The sequence below is a fragment of the Corvus hawaiiensis genome, chromosome 6 (genome assembly GCF_020740725.1).
Source record: "Corvus hawaiiensis isolate bCorHaw1 chromosome 6, bCorHaw1.pri.cur, whole genome shotgun sequence".
NCBI classification, from domain to species: domain Eukaryota; kingdom Metazoa; phylum Chordata; class Aves; order Passeriformes; family Corvidae; genus Corvus; species Corvus hawaiiensis.
This window is the reverse complement of record NC_063218.1, coordinates 5687806-5715301: the sequence shown is the minus strand read 5'-3', so window position 1 is coordinate 5715301 and position 27496 is coordinate 5687806. Positions and strand designations below refer to the sequence as shown.

The following is a 27496-nucleotide window of genomic DNA, read 5'->3' as shown; positions in this document are numbered from 1 at the left end:
TGATACTATGATAAATCATACTGAACTTACACATTCTCACAGGCAGCTGAGTCAGAAGATAAAAGCCTATGGTCTCATAAGCACAGCACATCAAAAATGCAAGCATTAAGACTTACCAATTTCTTCTATTTCTTCCAAGAAATCATTATATTCATCGAGAGTGGGAAAGTCTTCCTCTCTTTTATTGTATCTTTGAGAGAAGAGAAAGAAGTATTTATACAACATAGAAAGATGCCATTTCCATTCAACAAGGCTTTGGCTACAAACTGATTAAGCATTGATCTAGTTTTATCAAATATGTGCTTTGTGACTCCCAAACTGACCAGAATCTTTAATGGAAGACAGAAGTGCCTGTTCCAAAGGAAAGGAGGCAGCCTGGAAGAAATCAGTGCTATCTTTGCCTATTGTTTGCCAATTCCTTTTCCAGGGTTACAGGTAAACATGAGCACAGAGGCCAAGATAGAGTAACTCCCAGCCAGCCTCTTAACAAAGGCAGAGGCAAAAGTAACACCCACAGAAAAAAAGCCTTTCTAGAACTATTGGAAAAAGGAGTTTGGCTTTGTGCCAGCAACAGAAAGCATATGTCAGCAGCAAACTGAAAATGCTACACAATTATCTCATTTCATATCAATAAACCATTCCAGCACTCATGTTCACCTCTTCAGAGCTGGAGAAAGTAAAAAGATGAAGGGACAACTGGCTTAGAACATGGACAGCCTTCGAAAGTCAAGACATGCAGACTTTCTTCCCAAGAAAACAGAAAGCTGAGATTTTGGCTGATCTGGGGACTGTGACACCCACGAATATAAAAATCTCATCCCAACAACTCAGGCCAAATTCCAATTTGGGGGCATTTTTTCTGCCTCCTAAAAACTAATCTGGCAAACCCAAGTGGGCCAAGTATTTTCTAACTAAACTTTATTTCATATTTAGTGAGCTCAGTTGACTTATTCCAGTTTGACTTCTGTGCACTTCAGTAGACTTTAAAATCAAACATCGAAATTATTACTCCTTTCCACATCAGCATCTTGGTATTCAGTGGCACAGTTTCCCCACACCTCAGCAACATCATATGATTCATTTACTATTGTACCAAGACTTAGATAAAAGCTGACAAGCCTACAATTTACCTGTAAGTTCACTTATGCACACACAACTCTCTCTGGGTTGTTACATTTATCAGATTTTCTTCTATCAAAACACCAACTGGCTCACTTATTTTCCTTATAAAATGCTGCTTCCTGGCCACAAGGAGCAAAATGCAATTTTAGACCTCATTTATCTCAATTCCAAGAGCTTTCAAATCTGCATGACAGACTGGTAACACCAGGCTTGTAAGGAACCATTTCCACTAACAATTGCTGTGTGAAGCAAAAAACAATGTGAACTCTCTTTTTCCCATCTTGATTTTGAAGGGAACTGGCCTTCAACTCTCAGAACAGGTCCCCAGGCAACAAAACAATCAAGATCCTGTTTCTTGCTCTACTGCCATGTTCACCCCCTCAATATCTAATCATCTCCATTTAGGAGCCAAGTCTTTGCCAAAGAAGGCCACACAGAAACACCCAATATCTTCTAATGCTAAGCAGGAATCCCACAAGGCTAAATTGAGAATTCAGCTCCCAATTGTTGCACAAAATCAGATTCTCTGAAATCCCTCCATGATAAATGGAGTCAAGTCTTATGGTTTGTCACTTTAAAAAAAAAAAAAAAGAAAAAACTTCCTCTTTACTACTGAATAAGTCAATTTTTTAAAATTGTGATCCATGAAATACATCCATTTTCTGTTCTTTTGAATGGTGACACTCACATTTTCAGCACTTTCTTCCGGATTTCCACTTCCTTGTCAACAGCAGGATCCTCAAAGAGCTGTACCCTGAAGTTACTCTTCCTCAGGGGGGTATCACACTCGTGGCAGTTCCCAGCCCCTCTCACAAACAGCAGGTCCACACAGCTCTCGCATCTGTGGGAGAAAGGAAGGGGTGCAAAAGCAGGCAGATGTTAAACAGGAAGTGAAACACAGGACTGTCCCCTTTTTTTGCTGTTTGCACAGCACATCTCCCCTGGATTTCACAATTTCTGCAGCACCCATCAATGGCAGGAGGCCACGGCTCTCCACCCTGGCTGAACAGCACAGCCTCAGCAGCACAAACACATTGATTCTCCCTGCCCAACAACTCCGGCTCTTTGCTGGGACCAAACATTAATCCAAACAAAATGATGGGGTCTGTATCAAGGAGAAGCTTATTTACTGACACCAGCAAACCCATTTCACATGGACCAGACTGCAATATCCTTATTTACTCTAAGCACCACCTCGCTGCACAAAAAGCCCTGTTTATTTTCTTGATGCAGTGCAAGGAGAACTCAGTCCAAGCATGGATACAAATCTTGCCTGCAGACTTCCAAGTGTCTGCCAGTCCTATCACAGAGAAACTGCTACAACAAACATGAGCTAAACTCCAGCCCAGCAAAGCTAAAAGAATCAAAACACCATTTCAGTCAGCAACAAGCTTTATGCAGCTCTCCTATGCCTTCTGGTAACACTTTTTAAATTGCACGTAAAATAAACTTCACACAGAGGCTGCACAGAAATAAACCAAAAATACCTTTCTGCTTTTATTTCTCTTGACCTAATAAAGACTTCAGATTTTAACAAGATACTTGCTGACCTGTCAGTTGGCATTTAATAAAGGAAGAACACGTAACAAGAAAGCTGATTTTAAGAAAAAAAAGTACTTGGTTAGTAATAATGTGCAAATTTCTAGCAGAGGACAACACCTGCCGCAGTCATTTCCTTGCTGGGGAGGCAAAGGGGTGCCTATTTATAGCTTCGCTATACTGAAGCCAAAACAGTTGTACATTAAGGGCTAAGCCACGTTTTGCCTTCACAAACCCAGCACAAAAGCTAAACAAGTTAAGAGAAACAACACTGACATGGCTGAGAAAGATCTTAAACAAAACTTTCACACTGCTGACCTACCCCCAACTAAACTGGTTCCAGTCCTTACAGAGGCAGAGATGAGGAGAGCCAACCAGTTTTACCCAGCTTCTGTTTTCAAGATTAGAAAGTGCAAAACAAACACGATTGTACCTCACAATTAAAAAAGAAAAGAGGGTAAATTTTTTTGTTGTTGTTAACACATGGAGAACTACAGCTTCAGTCTGCATCTTTCACAGCAGCTGCCAATGTTAAAGAGCAAACCTTGAATTTACTTGGGCATTTTCCTGCTCCAGAATTCCTTTAATTAGAAAACAAAGTGTACTTACATATACAAATTATCTGGGTAGGGAAAGATCAAACTTTATTAGCACATTAGGCCTAAAATTCAGAAGTTGCTGGAACATGGACTCAACAAAATGAGAAATTAGTGTAATGCCCATAATGAAAGCAATTTAGGCCCCCACTATAGGGGAAACAATAGTAAATGCAAGAGAGCAGGCAAGGCAGGGAAAGGGTTTCTCCTTCCTCCCCCAACCTGTCCATGCATGCAGGAGCCTGACATAAGGACAGCTTCACTGTCTCCTTCATTTTGGCAGCTCGTGCTGTTTGTGTCTCTCTCAACACAGCAGCCAAAGCACAGAAAAGTCCCTGCCTCCTTTTTCCTAAGTTATAGAATAAAGAGAGTAAAACGACAGAACTCAGCAGGTGGATCCAAGTGCAGGTGTTTGTATCGTTTTTTTATCATGGTATTGCCTAAGGACCAACAGAACAGGAGCTCCATGTGCAGGATATTATTCACAGACAGTAGCACCTGAAGCTACTTCACTCCTTGCTTCCCTAAATCAAAGACATTTCAAGTTTGCACAGGACTTGACTGTGGAAAAAATCTCTCCTTGGAAAAGCACTTCATGCAAGTGCTTCAATGCCTTCCCAAACTGAAACCACTGTTTCTAAGGCTGCAAAATAGCTTTCCATACATAAAAAGATGAGTCAACACCTCACTATGGGAATCCCACATCAGGTGATTGCATTCTCACTCACTCATGCACATCCACCCTTACATTTATTTGGAGATAATTCCTTCTGAATTCAAAGGGGGTTGTATGGGACAAGTCAAGGGCAGACCTGGACTCTGTCCATATCCTGCCTGTTCTCCCATCTCCAGACAGATTTAATATACATAGTTAGATCCCAAGCTTCCTTCCGAGCAGATCTGTCATTTTTGCCCCCACAAACGGCAGCCACTCTGCCACCAATGACAATGTTTGGTCACACATTTCCATCTGATTCTTGAGGAAGGAAAAAAGTCATTTCCCAAACCCTGCTCAAAGGAATTCCTTTTGGTTTCACTGCAGACGGCTAATATCAGAGCATGTGTCATCTCCAGGAAGGCAGATTGTTATAAAGGTGGAGTTAATGAATTCTTTCACATCTTGAAATAAAGACTTCAAAATGTGACTTGAAAAAAAATTACCTTGCACTGTAAAATTTAAAAATACATTATTTTTTTCATATGGATTATTTAGCTAGTTATTAAAGATACGTAGCAATTTCTGTGACTTCACCAGAGGTACCCAACCCATTCAGCAGCACAGAGGGACACCCCAACACCACAACTGGTATTAGAGAGCTCCTCATGGCACACAGACCACATCAGTTCAGGAGATCCTTCCATTTCTTTCCAAGACCAACTCTTCCCCACTGGCCTTAGTAAAAAGACAGTTGACTGTGAAAGCAGGACATCATTCTGTACATCCTTCATTGGCCAACACATTATACATGGCTTTCCCCAAATGAGCAATGCACCAAACCACGTGCTTAACTCACCTTCAAATGAGGTGTTGTCTTAAATTAGGAGCCTTAAATAGGCAATTTTTCATTTGCATGTGTATTATGTATGCAGATATGCTACATGTATAAACTAATGATGACAAGTGTTCATACTTTAAAAAATCACATCCATACATTTGTTCAATACTGAGTATGCCTGAAGACAACAGTTTCACATAAGAGCTAAACAAACACTCGGGGTGTGATGTCGCTGATTCTCCTCTTCACACTGAGGTTGCAAAGCCTCTGCACTCTGTATTCTGCTTCACACACTAACTAAAACATTTCATTACCTTTTGGATTTGAGTTTGTATCTTGAGAACAAGTAATCACAATGAAGATATCAGTAGAAAATGCCCAAGGACCTACATATGGACAGACAACAGGGACAGCTATCAGTAATGCAAACCGGGAACAATAAAGTCTCCTGGTCTTCAACACCAATAAACATTAGAAAGCTCATTTTCATTTCACGGACACTCATTTTATCTCTCTTGCTCTTCTCTTTCATCCCCATGAAATATTAAACAAAAGGCCCAGTCTCTGAGCAGTCTAGAGCAACACCACATTTTTTAGGAAAACAAATAATCAAGCATCTACATGGTTTGGCACCATCAATGCACAAACAACACTACAGGCCCTCATGTTCAAGGACTTCAGGATCGTACTAAAAATGCTTTTGGTACATTGCAGAAAACAAGCAGAGGTTCCTCCCCAGAAAGCTGTTAAGATATTTATCAACTAAATTACACTTACTGGGAACTAAGTGTTTGTTTTGGACAGAGTGTCTTCAAAGGGTACAAGATTTGTGCCCAATCCTGCATTCCCCACACATGCACGCATACACTTCATGCAGGGATGATGGCAGATAAGGAATCAACCCTCTGGGACTCTGAAGGATGAAAACGGCTCACAACATTAGCATAGCTTGATGGTGCTGCTCACTTTCTTAGCTTGGCTGGCAAGGGAGCAAACAAAACAGATTAAAGGAAAGCTATTTTCACAAGCAGGAGCACAAGATATTCGCTCAAAATTTTAGATTCTGCTGAGCATTACAAAAATTTGCAGGACTTTAGATATGCAGCCATTAATCATTTCAGAAAAAAAATCTTTATGGCTTTTGCTGTTGACTAGGAGTACTACAGAATGAGTTACTACCCTGCTTTACAAAGCCTATTTTTAGTAGATACACTCATTAAATAGTATCAAATACTTAGAATTTCTAAGCTCCTCTTTCTTCAGCTTTTATAACCAAGATGTTTCTGTTATTTAAAGTACCTCACAAAGCAAGTGATCCTCTCTACTACAGAAAAAACAGTTTCGATTAAAAAATAATAATACAGTCTTCAATACATAGCCAAGACTTGAACAAGAAGAGGAGTGGAAAGAATCAGCAAATTTTATGTGTTTTCACTTGTTCCTCAATTCTGATGTCGGAGGAACATTTACTTAGAGAAATAGAATGACTTGATTTATGGGGAGGGAACATTAAAAAACAGCAGAAAACACACAAGAGAAACCTTACAGAATGACATCTAGATTTTTAAATCAAAGGTGCTTCTAGAAACATTCCCAGGCTTCTTGCTTAGCTTGGGTTAGACAATTTGATATTCTCAAGCAGTGATTCTTGAACTGAGACAAGAACAGCCCAATTTGGAGGGAGCAGCTGTCAAACCTGTTTATTTCACAACCTTCAGTACCTTTAACAAGTCACAGTGATTTCTGCCACCTAGCCAAGAGCTCATCAACTATTTGCAGTTTTCCACTGCAGCTTTATTTTCTGGGCTGATGGACTAATAGACACAGCCTAAAGGCAGGTTCCCCCATGACCTCTGTGATCCAAAAGAGTCAAAAGAACCGAGCTAAAGACATTTTTTCCCATGTTACAGGACAGGGACCAAAAGCAGAGGAAAGAAGCATGACTCCAGTGACATCAGGTGCTTCTGAGAGCCTCAGAATAAAGGAGCTCAAGAGATCAGTAGGGAGTTAAGGATAAAAATCAGTCTTTTCCTTTTCACACCTCAGCTTCAGGAATCCATAAATCCTTATTCAAGTACTTGCAGTAGCTGCTGCCTATGTGTTTTGGGCCATCTCTTCCCAGACTGTCAAGTACAAGAGGGAGTTGGGGGAAGGTGATACCAATTACTCTCTCTCATTCCTGTTCAGATTCTGTGAAGTTCTACCAATGGGGATTTTGCTGTTCTCACCTTGTAAGCAGACAACTTGGTAAGGTTTTGAGAATGTTCTAAAAACCTTATTTGGCCAAAAAACCTACAGTGGGTCTTGTGTTCAACTAGTAAATAAACAAATCTCACAGGTAGCACACGTGCCATGCAGAGACTACAGCTCGTCATGGCAATAGGACACATCTCAGCTTACAGGCAGAAATCACAATCTATCAATCAGAATCTATCAATCAACAGATGAGAATTTTGGGGTTTTAAACACTGTTGATAAGCTATCTGCAGTTGTCTGCAGCTCCCTTCTTTTCAGCCCAGTCACACACACTGTGACACAAAATCTCAAAGACTGCTTCACTAACATTTCATTTTTTTTCAAAAGTATCAAGACTCCAGAGAGCTGATCTGAACCCCCTCCTTTAAGCAACAAAGCAAAAGCAAAAAGAGACTCCGGTGCTCTGCCTATATCTGTGTTATGTCAATTCTCAGCGTCATCTGCCAAGCTGCTGAGAACACAATCCTCCTTCTACACTATTTATATCTTTTGGGAAAAGGATGCATGCACACCACTTCTGTTTCTTTTTTTTTTTTCTTTTTGTCAGACAAGTTCTGCTCCGTATTGCAGAAAGGAGGAGGTTAAATGAGCCCAGACATCTCAAAAATTTAAGAGACACTCTGCCATAGATAACCCTATTTTCCAAACCCCATGGACATACTCTGCTATACAGACCAGTTCATCTCAACTGCACCAGAAAGAATGCAGATCAGGTAGTGGCTGAACAACAGCCTTGACTGACTGGCATCTCAAAAGAAAAAAAAAAAAGACATGCTGAATCAATTAATAATAAACAAACATTTCCACCACCCATTATGTTTCAACATCTCTACTACAAAACTGTTTCAAGGGGCTTGGACCTGACAAGAAAGTTTGCAGCAAGCTAAAACTTAAATCACTTTTACCCAGTACAGATGAGCCTTTCTTTTTTCCTAGGGAAAAAAAAAATTAAAGAAGCTTCTATGTTACTAACTCTGGATAGTATAGAGAAAATATTTCTATGGGTATTTAAATAAAAGTGGTTCTTTCTGACATAGTGCTGCCTAGTCAGTTAAGGACACAATCACAAAAACATGTCTTACAGCACCATTCTGCCAGTTTGGTCAAACAACAGGCCAGTACTTGACAGGCCAATTCTTGACACTTCAAGAGCAGCTGTGTGGCATTGAGAAATAAGTGCTTTCACAATGACTAGGCACACCAAAACCGACCCAGAATTTACTCAGTGTACCAGAACAACTACTCCAAATCCATTATGGTCTACTGGGCAAACACATGCACTAAAATAATAATTCAACTGTGTCAATAACCTTTTCTATTATGCTTTATTCTCCTTCAATGAGAACTTTGCTAGTTTTCAGAGTTCTCAGCAAACATCAAATTAAGTAGTTATCAGGATCAACAGCTACCCACAGCACAGCTGAACTTAAGTCACAATCATGAAATTTTCCACGTCTGTCCAAACTGCAGAAATTGCACTTTTTTAGACACAATCCTGCTCAATGTCACCCACTGTCTCACGAGGCAAACATACTTATTATTAACAAGTGTGAGATCTCACACCAGACTCCACACAAGATATGTTGCTCCCTTCTCCATCCATATCCATTTCTTACTTCTTGAGAAAGTCCTACACCATGGTGTGGGCTGAACTGCCCCCAGAGCTTACAGGTCTTACTAACTCAGGTACTCTGAGCACTCAGTCACACCAAACACCTGCACAAACCAGAAATCACATGGAAAAAAACTAAAACATAGACAACAAAAAATAAACACTTGGGGGACCCAAAACAATCACAAAAAATCTTTTGCTTGATCTGAAACAAGACTTCTACTTTCTATCCTGTATTTTCAACGCATTTTACAGTGCAACAACAGCACGTGGGAACAAGACAAGGAAATGCGGCTTTACGGTAAAAGGGGAAAAACATTAAAAGGTACTTGTGGCACGATGGGATATCCTGACCACATTATTGAGGGCTTGTCATGAGACACTCCCATATTTCATGTCTAATCTCAGAGTAAGAAGACAAAGTTGATAAGACACATCTGTCAGAGAGCCAGGCATACGACCAAGGTTTTCCAAAAAACAACAGTGGTTTGGGGTCTCAAAGGGAAACATGCAAGGCTTCAAAAGTCTCTCAAAAATTAAAATCTTGGCCATCTTTTGCAAAGATACTGTTGAGTAATCTACGAATGTTAGTTCATCTCTCCCAGCTATTGGGAGGAACCAAGCCAAATTCCTGCCAAGAGCACAGACTTGTGTTTGACTTGAAGCATGAAAAGTACACAGCCCAGTTTCCTCAAGCTATTCAAACACTGAGACAGTGTGGGTGTATGTACACATGATTAACAACAACTGAAAAAACACCCTGGTGGAGCAATAACTGCATCATCCTCATCCTGGATAGCTCTGAAACCCCTATCAGTGCTCAAAAAACAAAGGGTAACAAAGTGATGTCCACCCCACCACTAAGCTTGCTTGGTTTGCAAAGACTGAAAGAACAAGTTGCCATGACCAAGTGGGAGCTCCTGCATAAATCTTGGTTTATGATACAATAAAATCAACTGTTTCTTTTTATGTAATTACAAATGAATGGCCAAACTCAAAGGTTAAGACATCATCTGCCATTATGATAAGCAGCAAAAGTCCAAACAACCCTGAGTTTATATATTCAGCTGGGAACACCAGAAGTGTATCCCTACCTGTTAAATCAGCACCAGTGCCAGAGAAGCTGCTGTAACCTGCACTGCTGTGCACTGTCCTTCCCCTGCTGTCATCTCCCATAGGCCAGGATAACATTTGTGCAGACACACAGTTATTTTTTGGGTTATTTTTCAGCCAGATAAACTCTCCCACTGGGTGCACCACACAGGCAGGTTACAGTTTGAACAAAAATCCCTAAACTAAGATCCCAGGGATAGCCACTGGGTGGGAGGGCATAAAAATCTATTCTTCTCTTCCCAGCCTCTGAATCAACACCACCCAATGCTGTTTATTAAAATTTCTCCTTCCCTCTTCCAAAGCTTTTGGGGCATACCCAGCTAGTTAATCTTGATCCACAAGTACAAGGAGAGAAAAAAGACCCAAAAAGCATCCATCATTACCTCAGGGTACCCTACAAGTTGCTTGATCTACACACCTCTAAAAAGCTGAGTCAATGAGCAGTTAAAACACAAGCAATGCAATAACATGTGGGGTAGTAGACAGAGGGTAAATACTATTTTTTTCGAATTGCTAAAAATAAGAAAGCCAAAAGACCATGACAAATTATTGCAGAATATTTTACACAAAGCACACAAGACTGTTTTACAGCCAAGTCCTTCCACAATAGAAACAGAAGGCAACACAACTGAAAAAAAAAAAGAATTCATGCATTTGAAACAAGTCACAAAGTCACTGGGAGCTCATCACTTAAAGAGCATCAAGTAGAGAAAGCCCCATACCACTTAAATAGTACCTCGTGGTCCCCCTGCCATATGGTGCAGTCAGGAAAAGGCACACAGAACCCACGGTGGCAGCAGAAGAGCTGCTGGTGTTTGAAAGAGCTACCAGCAGGATGTGAGGTTTAACCTGAAGTGACCAGTGTGGTTCTGGTCAATCACACTCAAAACAGATAAGCTCATCCTATAAATGCACGAAAAAGCAACTAGATGACCACAAGATTAGGAAGATCGGCTTTTCAGGAGAAACAGCAGAAAAAGCTACTGGAATTATAACAAATCCAACCAACAGAGTAAAACTGTATACTGGAAATTGTACTTCTCACCGGACACAATAGTGGGGGCCTGGAATCAGAATGAACAGGAGTAACAGGATGAAAAGTAGTTTTAAAAAAATTAACATTACTTAGTTTTTAAAAGTTTTGTAAATTAACAAGGGGAGGATTTGATGACCTGATTGTCTTCAACAAGTAACCAGTTTTGGTAAAGAAGAAGATGTCTCCAGGCTTATCTATGGTCCTGGTTATGTGCTCTAACAACTGAAATCCTGAAACAACAATAGCTTAGGAAGAAAAATAAAAAAGGAGAGAGAAAAGCTAGAACTACATGCATCTTAGAACATCTGGGTTATGCCTGTCTTCCTTTAAATGCTTTTTTTCAGTATTCAACCATCTGCTCCTTCTGGTCATAACAGTAATCACTCAGCCATCAGTCTAAAGCAGTCTTCCCCAATTGAACACAGATTACTACTCTTCTATCAAAAAGCAATTCATTTATCTTATCTGGCATAAACCATAATACATATATGTCTGAGACCCAAACTTGATTCACTTGGATCAATTTTTTTTACATTGTGGAAAGAGAGAAGGTAAGATCACACCATTCTGCTTGTCTGACAGCTGATACAACACACAAGAAAACTGGAGTAAGAATCCTCAGCTTGTCCTACTTCAGATAGGACATGCAATTTAACATGGAGATATACTCTACTAGCATGAAAAAAAATCCTTTCTGCAGCAAAAGGTGGTGGTCTTGACTCAACAAATCATCATTCCCTCCTCTTCAGTCCAATCCAGCCTCAGGGAACAAAGTGCTTTTCAAGTCTGCTGCCTTTTCAGTGAGACGGACCAAAAGCACCAGTAGCCTTTGAATATTAAGGACGCAGTAGTATTTCTGCAGTTGAAATCACATGAGTTTTCTAGACTAATGTAGGTAATTTTACATCATACCCCAGTTCCCTACTAAAATTTCAATTGATTGGGGCATTATTTATTCCCTGCCCTAAAGCACCATTTAGAATGACTTGCTAAATCTCTGTTGGCTTTACTATTGCAATTTGAATAGTTGTACATCAGAGAAGGAAGAACGATCTCTATGAACTCCTTTAATACCTCACAGAGCAGAGCCTAAATTATTCTGAACATTAAGTTGCAGAAAAGCTCATCAGAAGAAAGAAAAACAAACAAAAAATGCAATGCTATAACACTTTATTGCCATATTTAATCCAAATTCAGACTTAATCTTCCAAGAAATAAGCCTAGGCAAGTATGCTTTTAAAAGAAATGTTTTGCCAAATCTACTTTCTTTTTTAACCTAAAAAAGTTAAAGAAGATGTAAAGAATGAACCCAGAATCAAGTCAAGCATCTCCTGTTGCAATGGGCCACTTATTTAGGAGTGGCTGTGCTACCTTGTGCCTGAAACTCATTGACATCAGATCACTTCCCAACACTTCTGATCCACTGACGATCTTCAGCATCACAGGCACCTCTTCCTGGGCTCTGTGCCTGCACACCCTGAAACTGCAGCACTGACAAAGACAAGTTCCCTGAGTTACAGGTTTAGCTTTAATTCCTGCAACCCAACAGATTTTTATTGCACTTTCTTTAAATGCTTCTTTCTCTCCCAAATCTCAATTTTCCCCATTATAAGTGCAAAGACGATATTCATTAGAAAAGCCCCACAGTAGCAATTCCGTTTCCTGGCCTCCCTGGTCTCATTTGGGAATCTCCCACTTCCTACCAATTTTTAAGGGTCATTCCTCACTTCATTTTCACATAATCCCCAACCAACCATTATCACATCTTTTCTCAGCATGAGATAAAATACAGACTGTGCTTCATAAACAGTGGAGACCTTAAGATTACATTCTTGGTGGGACACAGCATGATAAATATTTCAGGGATGTCTTGAAATACCCTACAATATACATACAATACATGGCCAGTGAAACAAATATTTTTTTTAAAAAAAAATCTTTGGACTCATTAAAAAAAAAAAAAAAAAAAGGGAAAAAAAAAGAAAAAACCACCAAAACCTCCTTCCCCCATCCCACCCTGGCCATTGAGCAGGTCAGATTTCAATTTCCTTTCTAAGGGTGGCAGAAATCCTGACCTACTTAAAGCATGGTAGGGAACATTTTTTTTGCATTTTAAATTTAATCATTCTAAAAAATGCTCTTTCCTCAAGCTCAAAAATAAATACCAACTGCTTTTCTTCCATTTAAACCATTTGGTGAAGGTCATGCAAACTTTTTGAAGCTAAATTGTAAGGTCATATCCAATGCAACTACTTTTAGGTATTAAAAATAAGGAGTACATGTCAGACCTTCATTAGCTATGCTGGCATCTCAACCACTTCCTACAGATTGCAGGGAATAAAAACCCAGCCCTACCCCAGAGAAGCTGGAGGGAGCTTCATAGGTTATCAAACACAAAGGACAAAGTGAGCAAACATTACTCACCACTGCAAAGATGTAACACAAGCTGTTCTCTCGAAGTTGCAGCACATTTCAAAGGAATTGATCATGATGAAAATTTGTGATGCATATTCAACCTTTTAGCATTTGTTAGTAGGAAAAGCAACGAGGAGAATCAGTTGCACAGAGGGAGCAAGAAGTGAGACAGCTTGTATTAACGGAGGATCAAAAAGACGAAAGCAAAGAAGTTTTAACAAAATACATTCTGTTCTTGTTAGGACTTACCTCAGCACCCATTCTGCCACAAACCACACAAAGCAGAACACCCCAGTGAAGTTACTCAGCAGCAGATGCAGGCGCTGGGACGAAGGAGGAGGACACACAGCTGCCTCCCCACACTGGTGAGCTGATCATGATCAAAATGTTGTCAAATTATTTGCAGTCAGATAAATATCCACAAATCTGTTCTTCATTATGGGAAGTTCCTCCCACGTACAGCAAATTCAGAGTACAGATTGTTGGGATTCTGTGTGTGGCTCGTTTTTATGCGTGGAAATAGCCTGGAAGAGTATTTTTGAATGCCTGTTCTAGCATAAACCCCACCTGCCACCCTCTGTGGAACAGGTCTAACTTACTCATTTTGTTCATTCCTATCTCTGTGTAATGTTAATGGGAAAGAAGGAGTTCTCCATTTCCATTCACTAGTTCAGCGGTAAATATCACACAGACAACCAAAGCCCACCATTATCCATGGCTACACCCATATGCTTTGTGCCACCACAGCCCACTACTCTCCCTGATTAACTAAAGAGCCACTGAAAACACATAAGGAAAAGGAAATCTGGCCCAAGATTCAGATGATCAGTTCCAGACAATATTTGAGCTGATCTGTTTTATCCAAACATCAGCTGAGGAGCATTCCACAATGCTGCAGGTTCTCTCATAGTAAACCACACTGCTCCATAATTATACAGGATCTGTGCACGTATTCAAAAGCAGCATTTATTTAGGCTCACAACTGTATTAAAGGCCATGTGCAAAGAACATTGTTCCTGGCCTGAGAAACAGTGAACAGTATTTTCCCTATCCATATAAATCACACACAATAAATGCTTGATATTATCTAGTGCCACTAGAGTAGTCAAATTAAAACAAATCAGTGGAGAACACCCTTGAGCACACAACTCTAGGAAGTTTGAAACACAGAATTTTATGCTTTTTATATGCTCCTAGTCTCAATCAAATTGTAAGCTTGTACACAGTAATGAAAAGGCTTTTTTCACAACCACCTACTGAAAAAGTAAAAATTAAAAATCAACACATCTATTTTACATGTGATTTTTTTGATTCTACAGATCCTTCCAGACAGCAATAGCCACTAGCAACTCCATCATGACAAACAATTGGGAGATCCAATGAAGAAACAAAAAAAGCAAAGGATCAGTTTTTCAGAAAGCAATGACCCCTCCAATTCCTGACATTTTTGGGGTGCCCACATAACACTGACCACTTTTCACCAGCAAGCTGCACATGTGCAAAATACTTCATTCTCTCTACCCAAAAATTAATCTCTAAAGAGATACCAGACTGAATTATCTACTCTCATCATTTTATAATGCTGTTTTATATTCCTGCTATTTATAACATATTCTTGTTAATTTCTCTAAAGGTCTCAGATTCCCATCAACTTCAGCTACTTCCTTAACTTTCAGCTTTTTAAGAGCAATCCATGATGCTTCCACCCCCTAAAACCACATGCAATATTTTGGATAGATATATAAGGTGTTCCCTCATTTACCAGCATTTTCTCCAAGAAACATTAGGATGTTATAGAAAAGTGATCACCTTCCCTACTCTCACAAAGCACATAAGTCAAGTTTACTAGTGAAAATAAAACAAAGGGATCCAAAGATAAGGAAAAGATGGGGTGTTTGTAGATACTGAAGAATGCAGCCTGGCTATTGCACCCAACAATTAAAGCCTGAAAAGAATCCAGTTAGGGACACAGGCTTGTGGTTCATGAGTCACGGTGCCATTGTGCAACTCAGGTATCTGAAAAGCAACTACAGCTCAACTGAAAAAGACATTTACAGCCCACCAGTCTACCCAGGGCAGAAAACACTGTACTGGGTGTTTTCCTTGGAAAACCCTGTAAAACAAGTTTGGTGACACCCACTGCAGCTGGACATGAATCCAATGCACAAAGTTAACCAGTTTAACAAAATTCCCTGGTGAAAAGACATGCTACAGTTGGTCATGGAAATCAGAAAGATCAGGCCACATTTCCAAGATGCCTGAACCCAAGAGAGAAAGAAACCAGTCCTGTCTGTACAGATGAAGCACAATCATTACCTGCTGCCCTGCCACCAACACCTGCTCTCAGTTAACTGGAGCAGGGGGATGTCAGGCCTAAAACTGGAGCCCCATCACCCTACTTTAGTTACCTTACAAACAAGGGTTGCCCAGGTCATTAGGAATAAATAAATGTGTAAATTAATTCAGTGATCCTAGGGACATAAATAATATTCTTTTCCCTCTTTTCAGGGGGCATTTCCATGGCTCTTTCTGCTTAGTGGCATATCTTGACCACTACAACGTGCTGAGCCTTCAAAACCATTTTGTATTAAAGAATAGAATACATGACTCAGACAGTTTTAAGACATAGATGCTTACTCAAAAAAAAAATATTCCACCCCAAAATATCACCTTGACAGCAATATATATAACAGCTTCCAGAACTGGCAAGTACTTGTCTGCAAAACTTTCAAGCGATAGAACTGAGGCACCTGTGAAATACTGGGATTTCTGCAGAAATCAGTATTATTATACACTGGACAGAAACCTCCTTGCTGACCAGCCCTTATGTAATTTTAAGGCAACAGAATGCCAAGATGATCAATTTTCACCTTTTATCTGAAAGTGTTCTCATGGAACAAAGACTCTCCCCCACAAAGGAGTATTTCCTGCTGGTCATTCCCTCTTATCTGGTTGCTGAAGACCTTGACAACACTGATTGGAGCACTCTCACTTCTCAGGGCAGCTGCACTTAAAGCACACAGATACAATCACACTCCCCTGCTGCCCAGGCTGTACAGGTGGAATTGAATCTCTGTCAAATTCTCATAGGCTTTAAATGACAAACTGTTAAAACTGGGGGAACGTGCACAGCAGAGGCAGCTTAAATGTAATATGATTTAATTGCATAAAGATGTGAATGCACTAATAAGATAATGTATGTTTAGGTTCTGCTAGAGAGGCAGCAATTGTCACTCCAGGCACAAAGTCTGACAGTTCAAACTGTCACCAGCACCTGCCTGGTACCCCCACCTACACAGCAGTGAACAGTGAAAGACAAACCCACGTGATTTCTGCTTGGCAGCTTTTATCAAAACCAGATTCAAGTGAGGCTAAACGGGTCTATTAAAAGGCCAAGCCAAAAGAGGTTCTTTGGTTTTGACAATATACAATTAAGTCGCTTTTCACATGCCCAAAATACTCATTTAGCAGGCATGTTAACACTCAAGACTTCATCATCGATAAGCTAAAAATGTGTGGCTGAACAATAGTTTGCACATTCTCAGACATAACGTGTCGAAATGTGAATACATTCAGGCCTTTTTTACTACTAAAAAATGGCCTAATCCTTCAGTCAGTTACTACTGGGAGAGGTGAACTGGCTTTACGGCCCTCTGGGAATTGAGGTCTCAAGGAAGAGGGGAAACAAACCCTCAGTATTTGGTGAGCTTCAAGGAGGTCCTGGATTCAGCTCCATATACTTATTTGAACAGTCTCACAGGTATCACCAGTAAACAAAAAGCCTGTTCATTACTGTTTGCAAGACCAGGCCCCTCAAGACAATGGCCTACTGAAAGCAAACAAAAAACCCAGTACACAGAAAGGAGAAAAGAAAAAAAAAAACCAGATAGAGACACTTGAGAAAACACTTATTACATGAGCTGCATAAATCCCATATAACTGGAGTTTTTGCTTTCCCTAGCAACACTGTGTGGGTCCAGGACTGCCCAACATTCCCCTCTGCAAGCAGCCCCAGCAGCGAGGCCATACTTACACCAAATATTGTGGAAATCTCACCAGGAACTATTTTCACTTGTTCTTCCCTACAGACAAATACTCCCCAGTTTTTGTTCAAAAACAAATGCTATAAAAACCAATATTAGACTACTTAGATTATTAAAAGGAAACCTGAACACTCATCCAGAAAAGTGAGAGCCTAAACTTGACATAAAACTCATCATAACAGACCACAACCTGCTCTGTTCCACTCCTGACACCAGCAACAATCTTTCCACCGCCAAAACCAAAAAGTATCTCTTCGTGCTCTGCAGGAATGACTTATTAACCATCAGATTCATACACAACAGAAAAGCAAGGACAAGAATTGCATTGCCCAAGGACTGGTCCAAGACATGGAGCCTTTCACTCCCTGTTCTGGAGTCAAAAGTGTACATATTTGGGCACAGTACCAAAAGTGCAGATGCTCACTCCTGGTTGTCCTCCCTGAAGATCACCTTGCTGCAAAGGTCACAGAGCAGAAATGCTTCCTGTGTGTTTCACAGGCTGATGATGCCACCTGGGGAAAATGCATCAAGCCAGTCACTCCCAGAGCATTAAGGAAAACCGGTTACAAGACAAAAGCCTTCCTCAGCTCTGAGGAATGTTTACAGATGTGATGAATGCCAGTGTGCCCTAGCATGCCAGCTTGAAAATAAGTCAAGCACCTGGCCCTTAGCACAAAAGGCTGACTCACCTGTACAGCACCTATTACTTTGAAAAGACCCTAAGTTTAACACTCCCGGGGACACAAAGTACTCTCAGGAGGCTGACGGGAGCGTGACTTTTCCTGTCCTTCCCTCCCTCTGCACACACCAGCACAGACAGAAGTTGTGGGATGGCTTCCCAAGCCAGGGGACAAGAAAGCTGAGGACAAAGATGACTTGCATACATGTGATCTCTCTGACACTAAGACACCCCCCTGACACCAGATCACCTCCTCTGCTCCAAGGGGGGGGTGAAGAAAAACACCACAGAGACTAAGAACCACAAATACTTTATGCTCCATGGAGTTCTAACTCCAGTGTTACTTCCCATCCCATCCAGGAGCTCCACTGAAAACTAACGCATGAAACTGAGTAACCACTTTAGCACGAGACACTGTATAAACTAACTCAGGAGGAAATTGTTTCTTGTTCCCACAATATGTTCACCTTCCCTGCTCAAATCTGTTTACTTTTTCGACTATAGCTCATTCAAAGATTCTTCCTTTCCCTGCAGAGAACTCTTGAGCTGGGACTCATGAAAGGTCTTCTGGCTACTATCAATGTAATCGGTATTTAAAAAAAAAAGAGAGAAGCAAAATAGCAGTTTGGTGACAACAGTCATGATGCATCAAATATCAAACTTGCTTCACTGCCATTCCTATTACTTCTCAAATAGATTTGGCTTTGTATTACCTTCATCTTCATTTATGTAGAGAAGAACAATAAGCCAAACAAAACCCATAACTCTTATCAAGGACCATATTGTGCACTTCCTGAGTAATCTCTCATACCAGCTTTTGATTCACACTGGTGACAATGTTAGAAGTCCACTGTGAACCAAATCCCTGCACAAGTTCTAAAGGACCGTGAAAAGATCTAAATGAGAAGAGATATGAAAACTCTTCCCCCACTTCAAGAAGAAAGTTGTCTCCTCCCCATCATAGCTCTTTTCAAATTGCAACACTTTCAGTAATCCACAAGTGATCCTTTTATTTTCAGGAAAAAACTTTATATAACATGAAGAGGCAGTTTGTTGCAATTTGTTTAAACTAAATCCAAACCCAAACCACAATGTGTTTGAGCAAAAGACAAATGGAGCCTCTGCAAGTTTAGGTTGTCAACTAAAACACCTTAGCTCCCACTGCACGTACTGGGGAAATTACATGGGATCATTTCAGATCAAAGTTTTTTCTGCATGGCTGACACACACCTGCATGGGCACTTTAGGCTGTAGGAATGTTACCAGGACAGCACTCTCCTGGCACGGCACTGAAGTTATCAATAAACACATGCAGGTACCTCATACAGATTTATATATTTATTTTTACTGGCATCAAACGTGGCTACTACAAGTGCAAGGTCAAGTCTAGTCCTACAGTACCTCATCATACTTCTAGATCTGCCCTGCAACCTCTACAACAGCACACGTGCCAAGGAGTAGTACAAGGAGCTAATTCAGCTGATAACTAGCTTAAAATCCCAAAAAGGATCGCCTCCCTGAACTGACTCACAGTTCAGCGCCAAAAAGAGGGTTGGAACACAAGGATGGGACAGGCATGTGATACAGGGAACACCTGGATTTTAATTAGCTGGAGTAACCAGGGAGGCTCAAGTGGAAGTCTAAACACACCTGCAGCTGGTAATTTTTACTTTTTTTCTTAGCCACACCACTTCTCTTCCTATTGTCTTTATACATAAAAGGCATCACCACTGATGTCTGATCATGTACAAAGCATAAAAATACTTTGCACCAATCAGGCCCATCACAAAGCTCATTTGTGCTGGAAGCAGAGTGTGGGGAGAGCCGTAACATTTTGGGCACAAGCAATAACAATACCACTGAAAGGGCATGACCACAGATGCCTGACAAAGGTAAATGTTGTAACACAGAATTTAAGACCTTGAACAACCTGGTCTAGTGAGAGGTATCCCTGCACATGGTAGGGGGGGTTGGTTCTAGATGACCTTTAAGGTCCATTCCAGCTCCTTAACACTCTATGATAAAATAAAACTTGTAAAAATTCCAAAATTATACTGCAGAGAAAAGCTAAAGTATAATTACCTACACTAATGCAAATACCCTTTTCTGGAATGCCCAACAGCTACTCACAGGATTGGCACATTCTAAGTTTAACACTTTACATTATGAGGCTCTCAAAAGGCTGGTTTTGTTTGCTGGGGAAGCAGCCTGTGTATTTGAAGTGTAGATGGAAAAAAATTTCTACATTCCCCTTTTAGCACATACAAAAACGTAGAGACCCGTAAAACCATTATGATTTTTCTCGTCAGTAAGATGAGGCAGCACTGCTTTAATACCACAGGAGAAATACATAGGCATAAAAGGTTTTATATCAAGAATGCTAAAGGAAAGGAAGAAATCAATGATCCTCTTATTCATTGCATATGCTTGATTAAAATATTGTGATTATAGCATAAAACATATCCTGCAAGATGAAAAACACCATTCTATGTCAATAATAGTACTCTACCATATACACAGAGGAACCACACTGAGTCCGAGTCCTTATTTTTCAATTTTCTAACTTCTGGGTGTTAAACTCTAAAACAAAGCTTGGAATGTAGCTTTTATGTGCAATCTATACATTCCTCCACAGACTCGAAGTAACAGTACTCAAATTATCCTTAAAGAATCTGGAAAGAAAATTCTGCAGATATTAGGAAAGAAAAATAAACAGAGTTTTATTAATGAAGTTGTTCCAAACTTACACCAAAAAATGCTCTCTCAAAATGAAATGAAGTTGGACTGGTGTATTTATTACAATCCCTAGTCAAAAGCTGACCTAGTCAAAGACTGGCAAGTGAAAGGTCTGGTATCACTCAGAAGATGAGGGACAGCCATTTAAGACCTTTGAACTGATCATATTTAAAGGGGGAGATGACACAAACCTACACCTCTCCCCCTCCTCATTCACCTTCAGCTTCTGCTGTAAATAGTCCAAGCCAAATATGAGAAGTGACCGTATCAGGACAAACTCCCAAGCCTGGTGCTATCAACTTATCTTAAATAAACTGTTTGTCTGTGTTAAGTAAACTATTTAACAGAAAAACAACTGTCAGAAAAAGTGATGTACATTTTTTAGAAGTGAAAATAAATAGTAGGGGTTTGATCCTAAAAGTAGTCATCACGTGCAGATTTTCACTATTTCTGTGGGGTAGTTGCACGATTGAGGCTACACTGGCACTCAAGCACCTGAAGAACTGAGCTAGTCTTTTGAAACAGCAGCCTTGTTAACACAGCTCTTTCATCCATTCCTCTGTTATACTGCTCTCCATTCCAAACAACTAGGAAATGGGAATTCTAAGCAGAAAACTGATTTTTTATTATTAGGCATCGTAAGTTCAGTAAATATGGAAATCAGTCCACAGTGGAAGTGTCTATCACTGATACACAGCTGGCACTGCCCAGGGTGAAGCCCCTAGAACAGCACACAAACATTCACCTTCCTACTTCAGGACGTGTCAGACTTAATTGCCCACACCAGATCTGATCTTGTAAGGAAGGAGTCTCTGAAAGCCTTGAAAATCATTTAGGAAACAGTTCAAAAGTTTAAAAAGCAGTGTTCTAGCAGGACCATGCAGTAGGGAACAATCCAGAGCAGGGATTACAACCCAGTGTGCCACAGGGACTGCAGGCTGCGCTGCATTTCCCACAGCTTCCGTCCCCTGGGCAAGGGCTCCCGTGGTAGCAGTGTAGAGCTGACTGAGAGCAGGAACAGCACCATCCCTACCCCATCCTGGCTGGCTGTGCTCTCAGGGACTACCCCCAAGCCTGTACCAAGGACACTGCTTCAGAGCTGCACCTCCCAGGAAAAGCCACTACCACACCCTCTCTTGGTCTGCTCCGAGAAGAGACCACCAAGGTCAAGTGCTAAGTCTCAGTAAAGGTTGAATAAAATTGTAGGGCTGCTTCACATACCTGAAACAGTTCAGGATATCCATATAATATGCTCAGCATACTATTTTCATTTGCAAAGCTGCTAAAAAGTGCTTAAAAAGTTGGATTAAAAATATATATATAGAAAAATATCCTGCTAGTGTAATGCTCCAAGCAAATTGATGCAAGAAAATAAGAACTGTCAAAAGAAACCAGGATACAAACATGTGCCATGCAAGTGCAGCTTCCTCCTGGTACTATACTGAGATTTTTTTCAAGTTAATAGATGAAACAAAACATTGCACATTGCCAAGAATGGTATTCACTCCAACCCCTCTCTCTACATTACTCTTTGTATTATTACAAAGGCAATACTATGTGTAGTAGAGAATAGTTCTGGTTATTAAATTTTATGTTTCTCTTCTCAATGGCATCACATTGTATGTGGCCTTTTCCTGCAATTAACATCCAAAACACAAATTAAATATTTATGGATAAAAGTCAATTATGATTATGAGAAACAAAAGGACCATAAATTAAATAATGCAGATAAAGTATTTTCACATGATCAAAACAATGTTTTAGTGTTAATGCTTTCTTATTCTAATTGAAAATGTAACTGTGTACTCATAGGTGTCGTTATTGCATAAAATTTGGTAAACAATACCATTTTTTCAGCATTATGATTCACTCCCAGTAAGAAAAGGCCAAGCAAGCCTGGTTTCTTCTTCCAGCAGTGCAACGTTACTGGATGCTTCATAGGTATCTCCAGTTTGAGACTGTCCAGAGTGCAGTCGGGTATTTTCACAGCTATTCCTAGACTATTTCCATCTTCTGTAAGAATTATCCACAATTCTATATTTTGTTCAGTGTTACCAGCTCCCCCACATACCCAAAATATTTTCCCACTATTGTACTTTTTAACTAAGGAACTAACCCCAGGCTTGCTAAGAAATTAAAAAAAAAAAAAAAAAAAAAACCACAAATTTTAAAAACAATGCAAATACTCCAATATGACACTGGAACAACAACCTTGTTGTTTTAAGGTCATTGCTTCTGTTTGCTGAGGCTGATTTTTTTATTAAAAAAAAAAAAGGTCTGAACCAAAATATTTTCACCGAACTGCCAAAAGTAGCCAAAAGTCATCAGTGGCAACTTAAGGAACTGTAAATTACGTGGGACATGCTGTTCAGAAACAAATCAGATTTATGGTTATATTCAGTTGTTCCTGTTACCTGAAATTAGAATTAGAAGCTCATTAAAAATGAATACATTTCAGAGAATGCAGAGGCACAGCATTATATTGATGAAAGCTTCATTAAATTTTCAATGATAGAGCTGCTTCTATATTTGTGGAGGAAGTACACAGTAGAAAGAAGTTGGGACAATTCTCCTTCAAGCAACTTTGCATCTTTCTACTCTCCCTAGAAAACAAATGGATTTTTAAATAAAATGTTGGACTAATTAGGTGTAAAAGAAAGTGATTGTAGTCCATTATATTCAAGCGATGGTTACTTTCAGGTCAGCAATTGTCTTGTATACGTTTGCCAATTATACAACTGGTGCCCCAGAAGAAAGAAATCAGGAGAGAGAAATCAGGTTTGAATGATTTGTGTGGGTTCTGAACTCAATGACTTTTAGAGTATCACTTTTTAGAATATTCACTTAAAAAAACCAGAGTATTGGAAATGAAGCCTTACCTAGCAAACGGTAAGAGATAACTTCTTGTGCAAGCAGAAATGTAAATCTATTTATCAAAGTCATACCGTAATGCAGCTTTGTTTTTACTGCAGAGACTGAAGCCAAGAAACAGACCTGTGACAGAAAGCAAACTACAGCCAAGCCCACCACCCAACCAAATTTCTAATATTATCATTGGCAAGTCAGACAATTAAAATCTCCACATGTAACACAGGCTACATGAAAGAACGCAGAATCAAAAACGCAAAAGTGAAAATTCAAGCAGTCTGATCCCTCTTGTGGTCATGCACCACCATATAAATGTATTATATCTCCACATTGTGCTAGCCAGTTTCCTTTGGAAAAAAGGCTTATGCAATCAGGCTGCTACTCAGCTCCTCCCCTCAATATCCATTACCTTATGTCAACTAAGCCAGGCAGCAGGGTAGAGGCCTCAATGTCATGTTATTCTTCTAACAACCTGCACAATGTATGGCCCGAGCATTACATGTTTTCCTTACAGTTAATGTGCATGGCCTGCCAGGCACCAGGATGAGGGATTGATCTTCCAGCTTGTTAGGATCCCACCTCTTTCAGCCTTTTGCATAGGCAGTGCTCAGCTAACACACACAAGCAATGCCAGTTTATCCTCAGACCTTGTTTATTCTGCCCTGCTCAAATCCTGCTTCGACACGTTTACTGTTTTTCTCCCCCTCTCCAGTTTTCTTTGGCATAGTTTTCTTTTGGCACAGTCAGCATTAAATAACTGACCTTCTCAAAACCACCATGAGGTAGTATTATCCCCACATTACCAGATAAGGAAATTAAGCCGCTATAATTAATGCTTGAAGCATGTCCAAATTTCACATTCCTGATTTGAGAGTGATTAGTATTAGTGCTCTATAGGATTTCCTCTGCTCAAAGCCCAGCTCCCAGGGAGGGCAGGAGGAGCCTGCACACACCCTGCACTTCCAGAGGGGCATCCCATGGGCACAGTGGAGCCCCTGCAAAATGCTGCGCTCCAGGAACTTGGCCAACTCCACCACAGGGCTCTGTAAAACAACTCAAACACCCAGGTGCTGCTCCAGCCCAGTGACGGAATACAGGATCTGAGTGCCCTTCGGCACCCTTCCTTCTTCTCCTGGCCAAGACTTTTGTATCCAGGCTCGGCTAATTTCCATTTAGACACCTAAAGCCCTTCACCACAATGTTCAAGCACACACACACACTCACTATTCTCACCTCTGATATTGCCACAGCCATGGCCTCCCCACACCTTCATCCTCCAAGAACTTCTCATCTTGCTACACAGTTCTTTAGCTCCAGCCTTTCCTCAGTTTTCCAAGAGTGTCCTAAATCCTTCCCTAGCCCAGTCATCACTCCTTCTCTCAACTTCTCGTGTAGTCATGTCCCTTTCTCCAAGCAAGTCTCCCTCATGATCTTTGCAGCTTCCTTTACTGCCACACAGTCATACTGGGAGCCAGCCTCCCCTTTCAACCACTACAGCATTTCAGTTTCCCCAGAGCCACAAGGTGTTTCCCAGTCACACATTCCTTCTAGAAGAAAACTCCCTTCCAAAACCTGACAGCTGGCAGCAAAGGTTCCCACACAGATCCCATGCAATTTGAGTTCCCTAACTTCATCCCAAGAAACAAATCTCCAAGGGACTGTTTCACCCATAGATCATTGAGATCCTGCCCACGTGAAGGCAGCAAATTCTGCACACACCTCCTGTATTACCTTTGCCCAAAACCAGGCAGATAGAATATAAATCAAGGGTTTGTTTTACAGAATTTTGTTGCAAGAGTAGAAACAAAAAAGTTCAAAGAAATGCACCAATTCTAGACTAAGTTCAACAGACAAGTGTATCTCCAGCTCCTGAATTCCTCCAAGCCTGCTCAGCTGATGATGTTCCGTAACATCCCATCACCCTGGCACTGCCCTCAGACCTGTTAACCTCCCTCTCTCCCTTTACAGAACACAACCATACCCCAAAACTAAAGATAACTTTTCTTTTTTTTTCCTAGAACAAGGGATCTTGGGGATTTTAAGGCAGCCTCCCATTTCTAGTTCACAGCACATCAGTCACAAGCTTATCAAGCTACACAATTGCCACTGACAGTCTTTCCTGATGCCATCCAGGGTGTATAAGGACTATTTTTTCAGTCTTTTAAAGCCTACAGACACTACTCCCAGCACAATCTGGACTCTTCTGTTTACACAAGGCTATTCATATACTCACAGTAAAGATTATCTAGCCACTAGTTACACCTACAGATTGTTCAACTCTTAATCCCCACAAAGATACCATTTGTTTTACAGATAAACACAGGAAACCATGCAAGTAAGGATGAAAAAGTTAAACATTTGTCTGTCTGTACTTTTCTGGGACCAGAGATCTTCCTCCTTCACCCTGGCTCTGAGGGCAGCTCTTGCAATACATCTAATCCCAGCGCCAGACTTTCCTGCCCAGTTAGACCCAACACTTCCCATTCTGGCTCAGCAGTCTGAAGGTGTCAACATTGGCCAAACCACTCCCTTGCCTTTTGCTGTCTAGGAACATCAGTCCCTCTTTGCCACCCTGGCAGTCTGGCCACACTTCTTGGAACTAATTAAAAACTGAAGAGCACAACATTCTTGGGAACTTTCACCTCAATACTCCTTCTTAAAAGAAAACCAACAAAATACCTTTTTTTCTCTCACTCTGTCCCATCCCACTATTTCCTAACTCTCGAAGAGCCACTCGTCTTCTCTATAACGTTAAAGAAGTTGTCATTATCATATTAAGCCCAGGATTCTGCAAATGCTTAGACATAATGTAACCTTAGTGCTAGTCATTGAGGCAGGACTGTGTGGGCACAGCAAAAAATCACTACCTCATGTTTCTCAATTCAAAGCCAAAATATTTATCAAACCAGATGACTTCCTCATTGTTCCTTTGTGGCAGAGCCATCTTGTTCTCACTAAGCTGAACTTACCCACATTCCACACAAAAAAAAACTGCAAGAATTTCCTCATACGTTCTCTCCCCACACACATTATATTCAAAACAAGAACAACTTAATATCATTTTCAGAGCATCAAAAAATGTTTTTAGCTATGACAAAGTTTAATTTTGTCATCTATAGCAGCAGTTCCTGCTAAGATCTTTTCTCAGATCTGGTCTTGCCAAAATTAATTCTTGCATAATATTTTTTAAAAAAAGAGAAACCAGGTAAATGTATTTACAAAATTCAGATCACTGTTAGGACTACTACTTGTGCCTGTCCCACAATCTGTTACTGTCAGGGATTTTTTTTTCCTTATTTCCTAACCAGATGTGAACAGTGGAGTACACAATTCAACTTCCAAAAGATTGATCTGGCTTTTCTTCAAACTTCACTTTCAGTTGCCCAGGGGGAAGGAACAACCAACCAAAGCCCCAAACAAAGAGCATGCACACAAATGCAACTTCTTAGCACTCCAAGAGGGCACTTTTGGATTTGCCCTGCAGTGAATTTACAAATACCAAGACATACGTGCTTTCTAAAATGACTCAGGAATCTATTTGCCTAGTTTCATAAATATTAAACCTATGTATATGGCTTATTAACATCTGACAGCTAATGCAACCACACAGAAGCAAGCCCATTGTCCTTTTTCCTCGCAAACCCACAGAATTATTGGCTTTAATTAAAATGCAGTAGATGCAATTAAAAGAAAGAAAAGAAAAATCTGCCTAATATGAAATTGTTTAAATAGCTCTTGTGTTTGCCCTCTTTTTGAGAAGCACTTGTTTTCACCACAAAGATTTACCACACCTGTGTCAAACCATTACCATATTCAACCCTAATAGGGTAAGCATTTACCCAACCCAGAATGGGCCAAACATGTTGGAAGTCTCCTCAACCTGAGCACCCAAACCCATTTCTAGGACCACAGAATGGTTTGGGTTGGAAGGGACCTTAAAGATCTTCTCATTCCAATCCCCTGCTGTGGGCAGAGACACCTTCCA

General features: G+C 40.4%; 1 protein-coding gene across 3 annotated transcripts in view; it reads right to left on the bottom strand.

Annotated features, from left to right (window-relative positions):
• The window catches only part of MNAT1 (MNAT1 component of CDK activating kinase), a 119102-nt gene that overhangs the window by 81686 nt on the left and 9920 nt on the right, over positions 1–27496 (bottom strand). For all 3 annotated transcript variants that reach the window (XR_007204100.1, XM_048305770.1, XM_048305769.1), the window contains exons 2-3: positions 1811–1963; positions 117–190 (exon numbers count right to left, since the gene is read on the bottom strand). Coding sequence is in view for 2 of the 3 variants with exons in the window: in XM_048305770.1 (XP_048161727.1) it covers positions 117–190; positions 1811–1963 (227 nt within the window). In the remaining variant the exon portion in view is untranslated. The remainder of the gene's footprint in view (positions 1–116; positions 191–1810; positions 1964–27496) is intronic.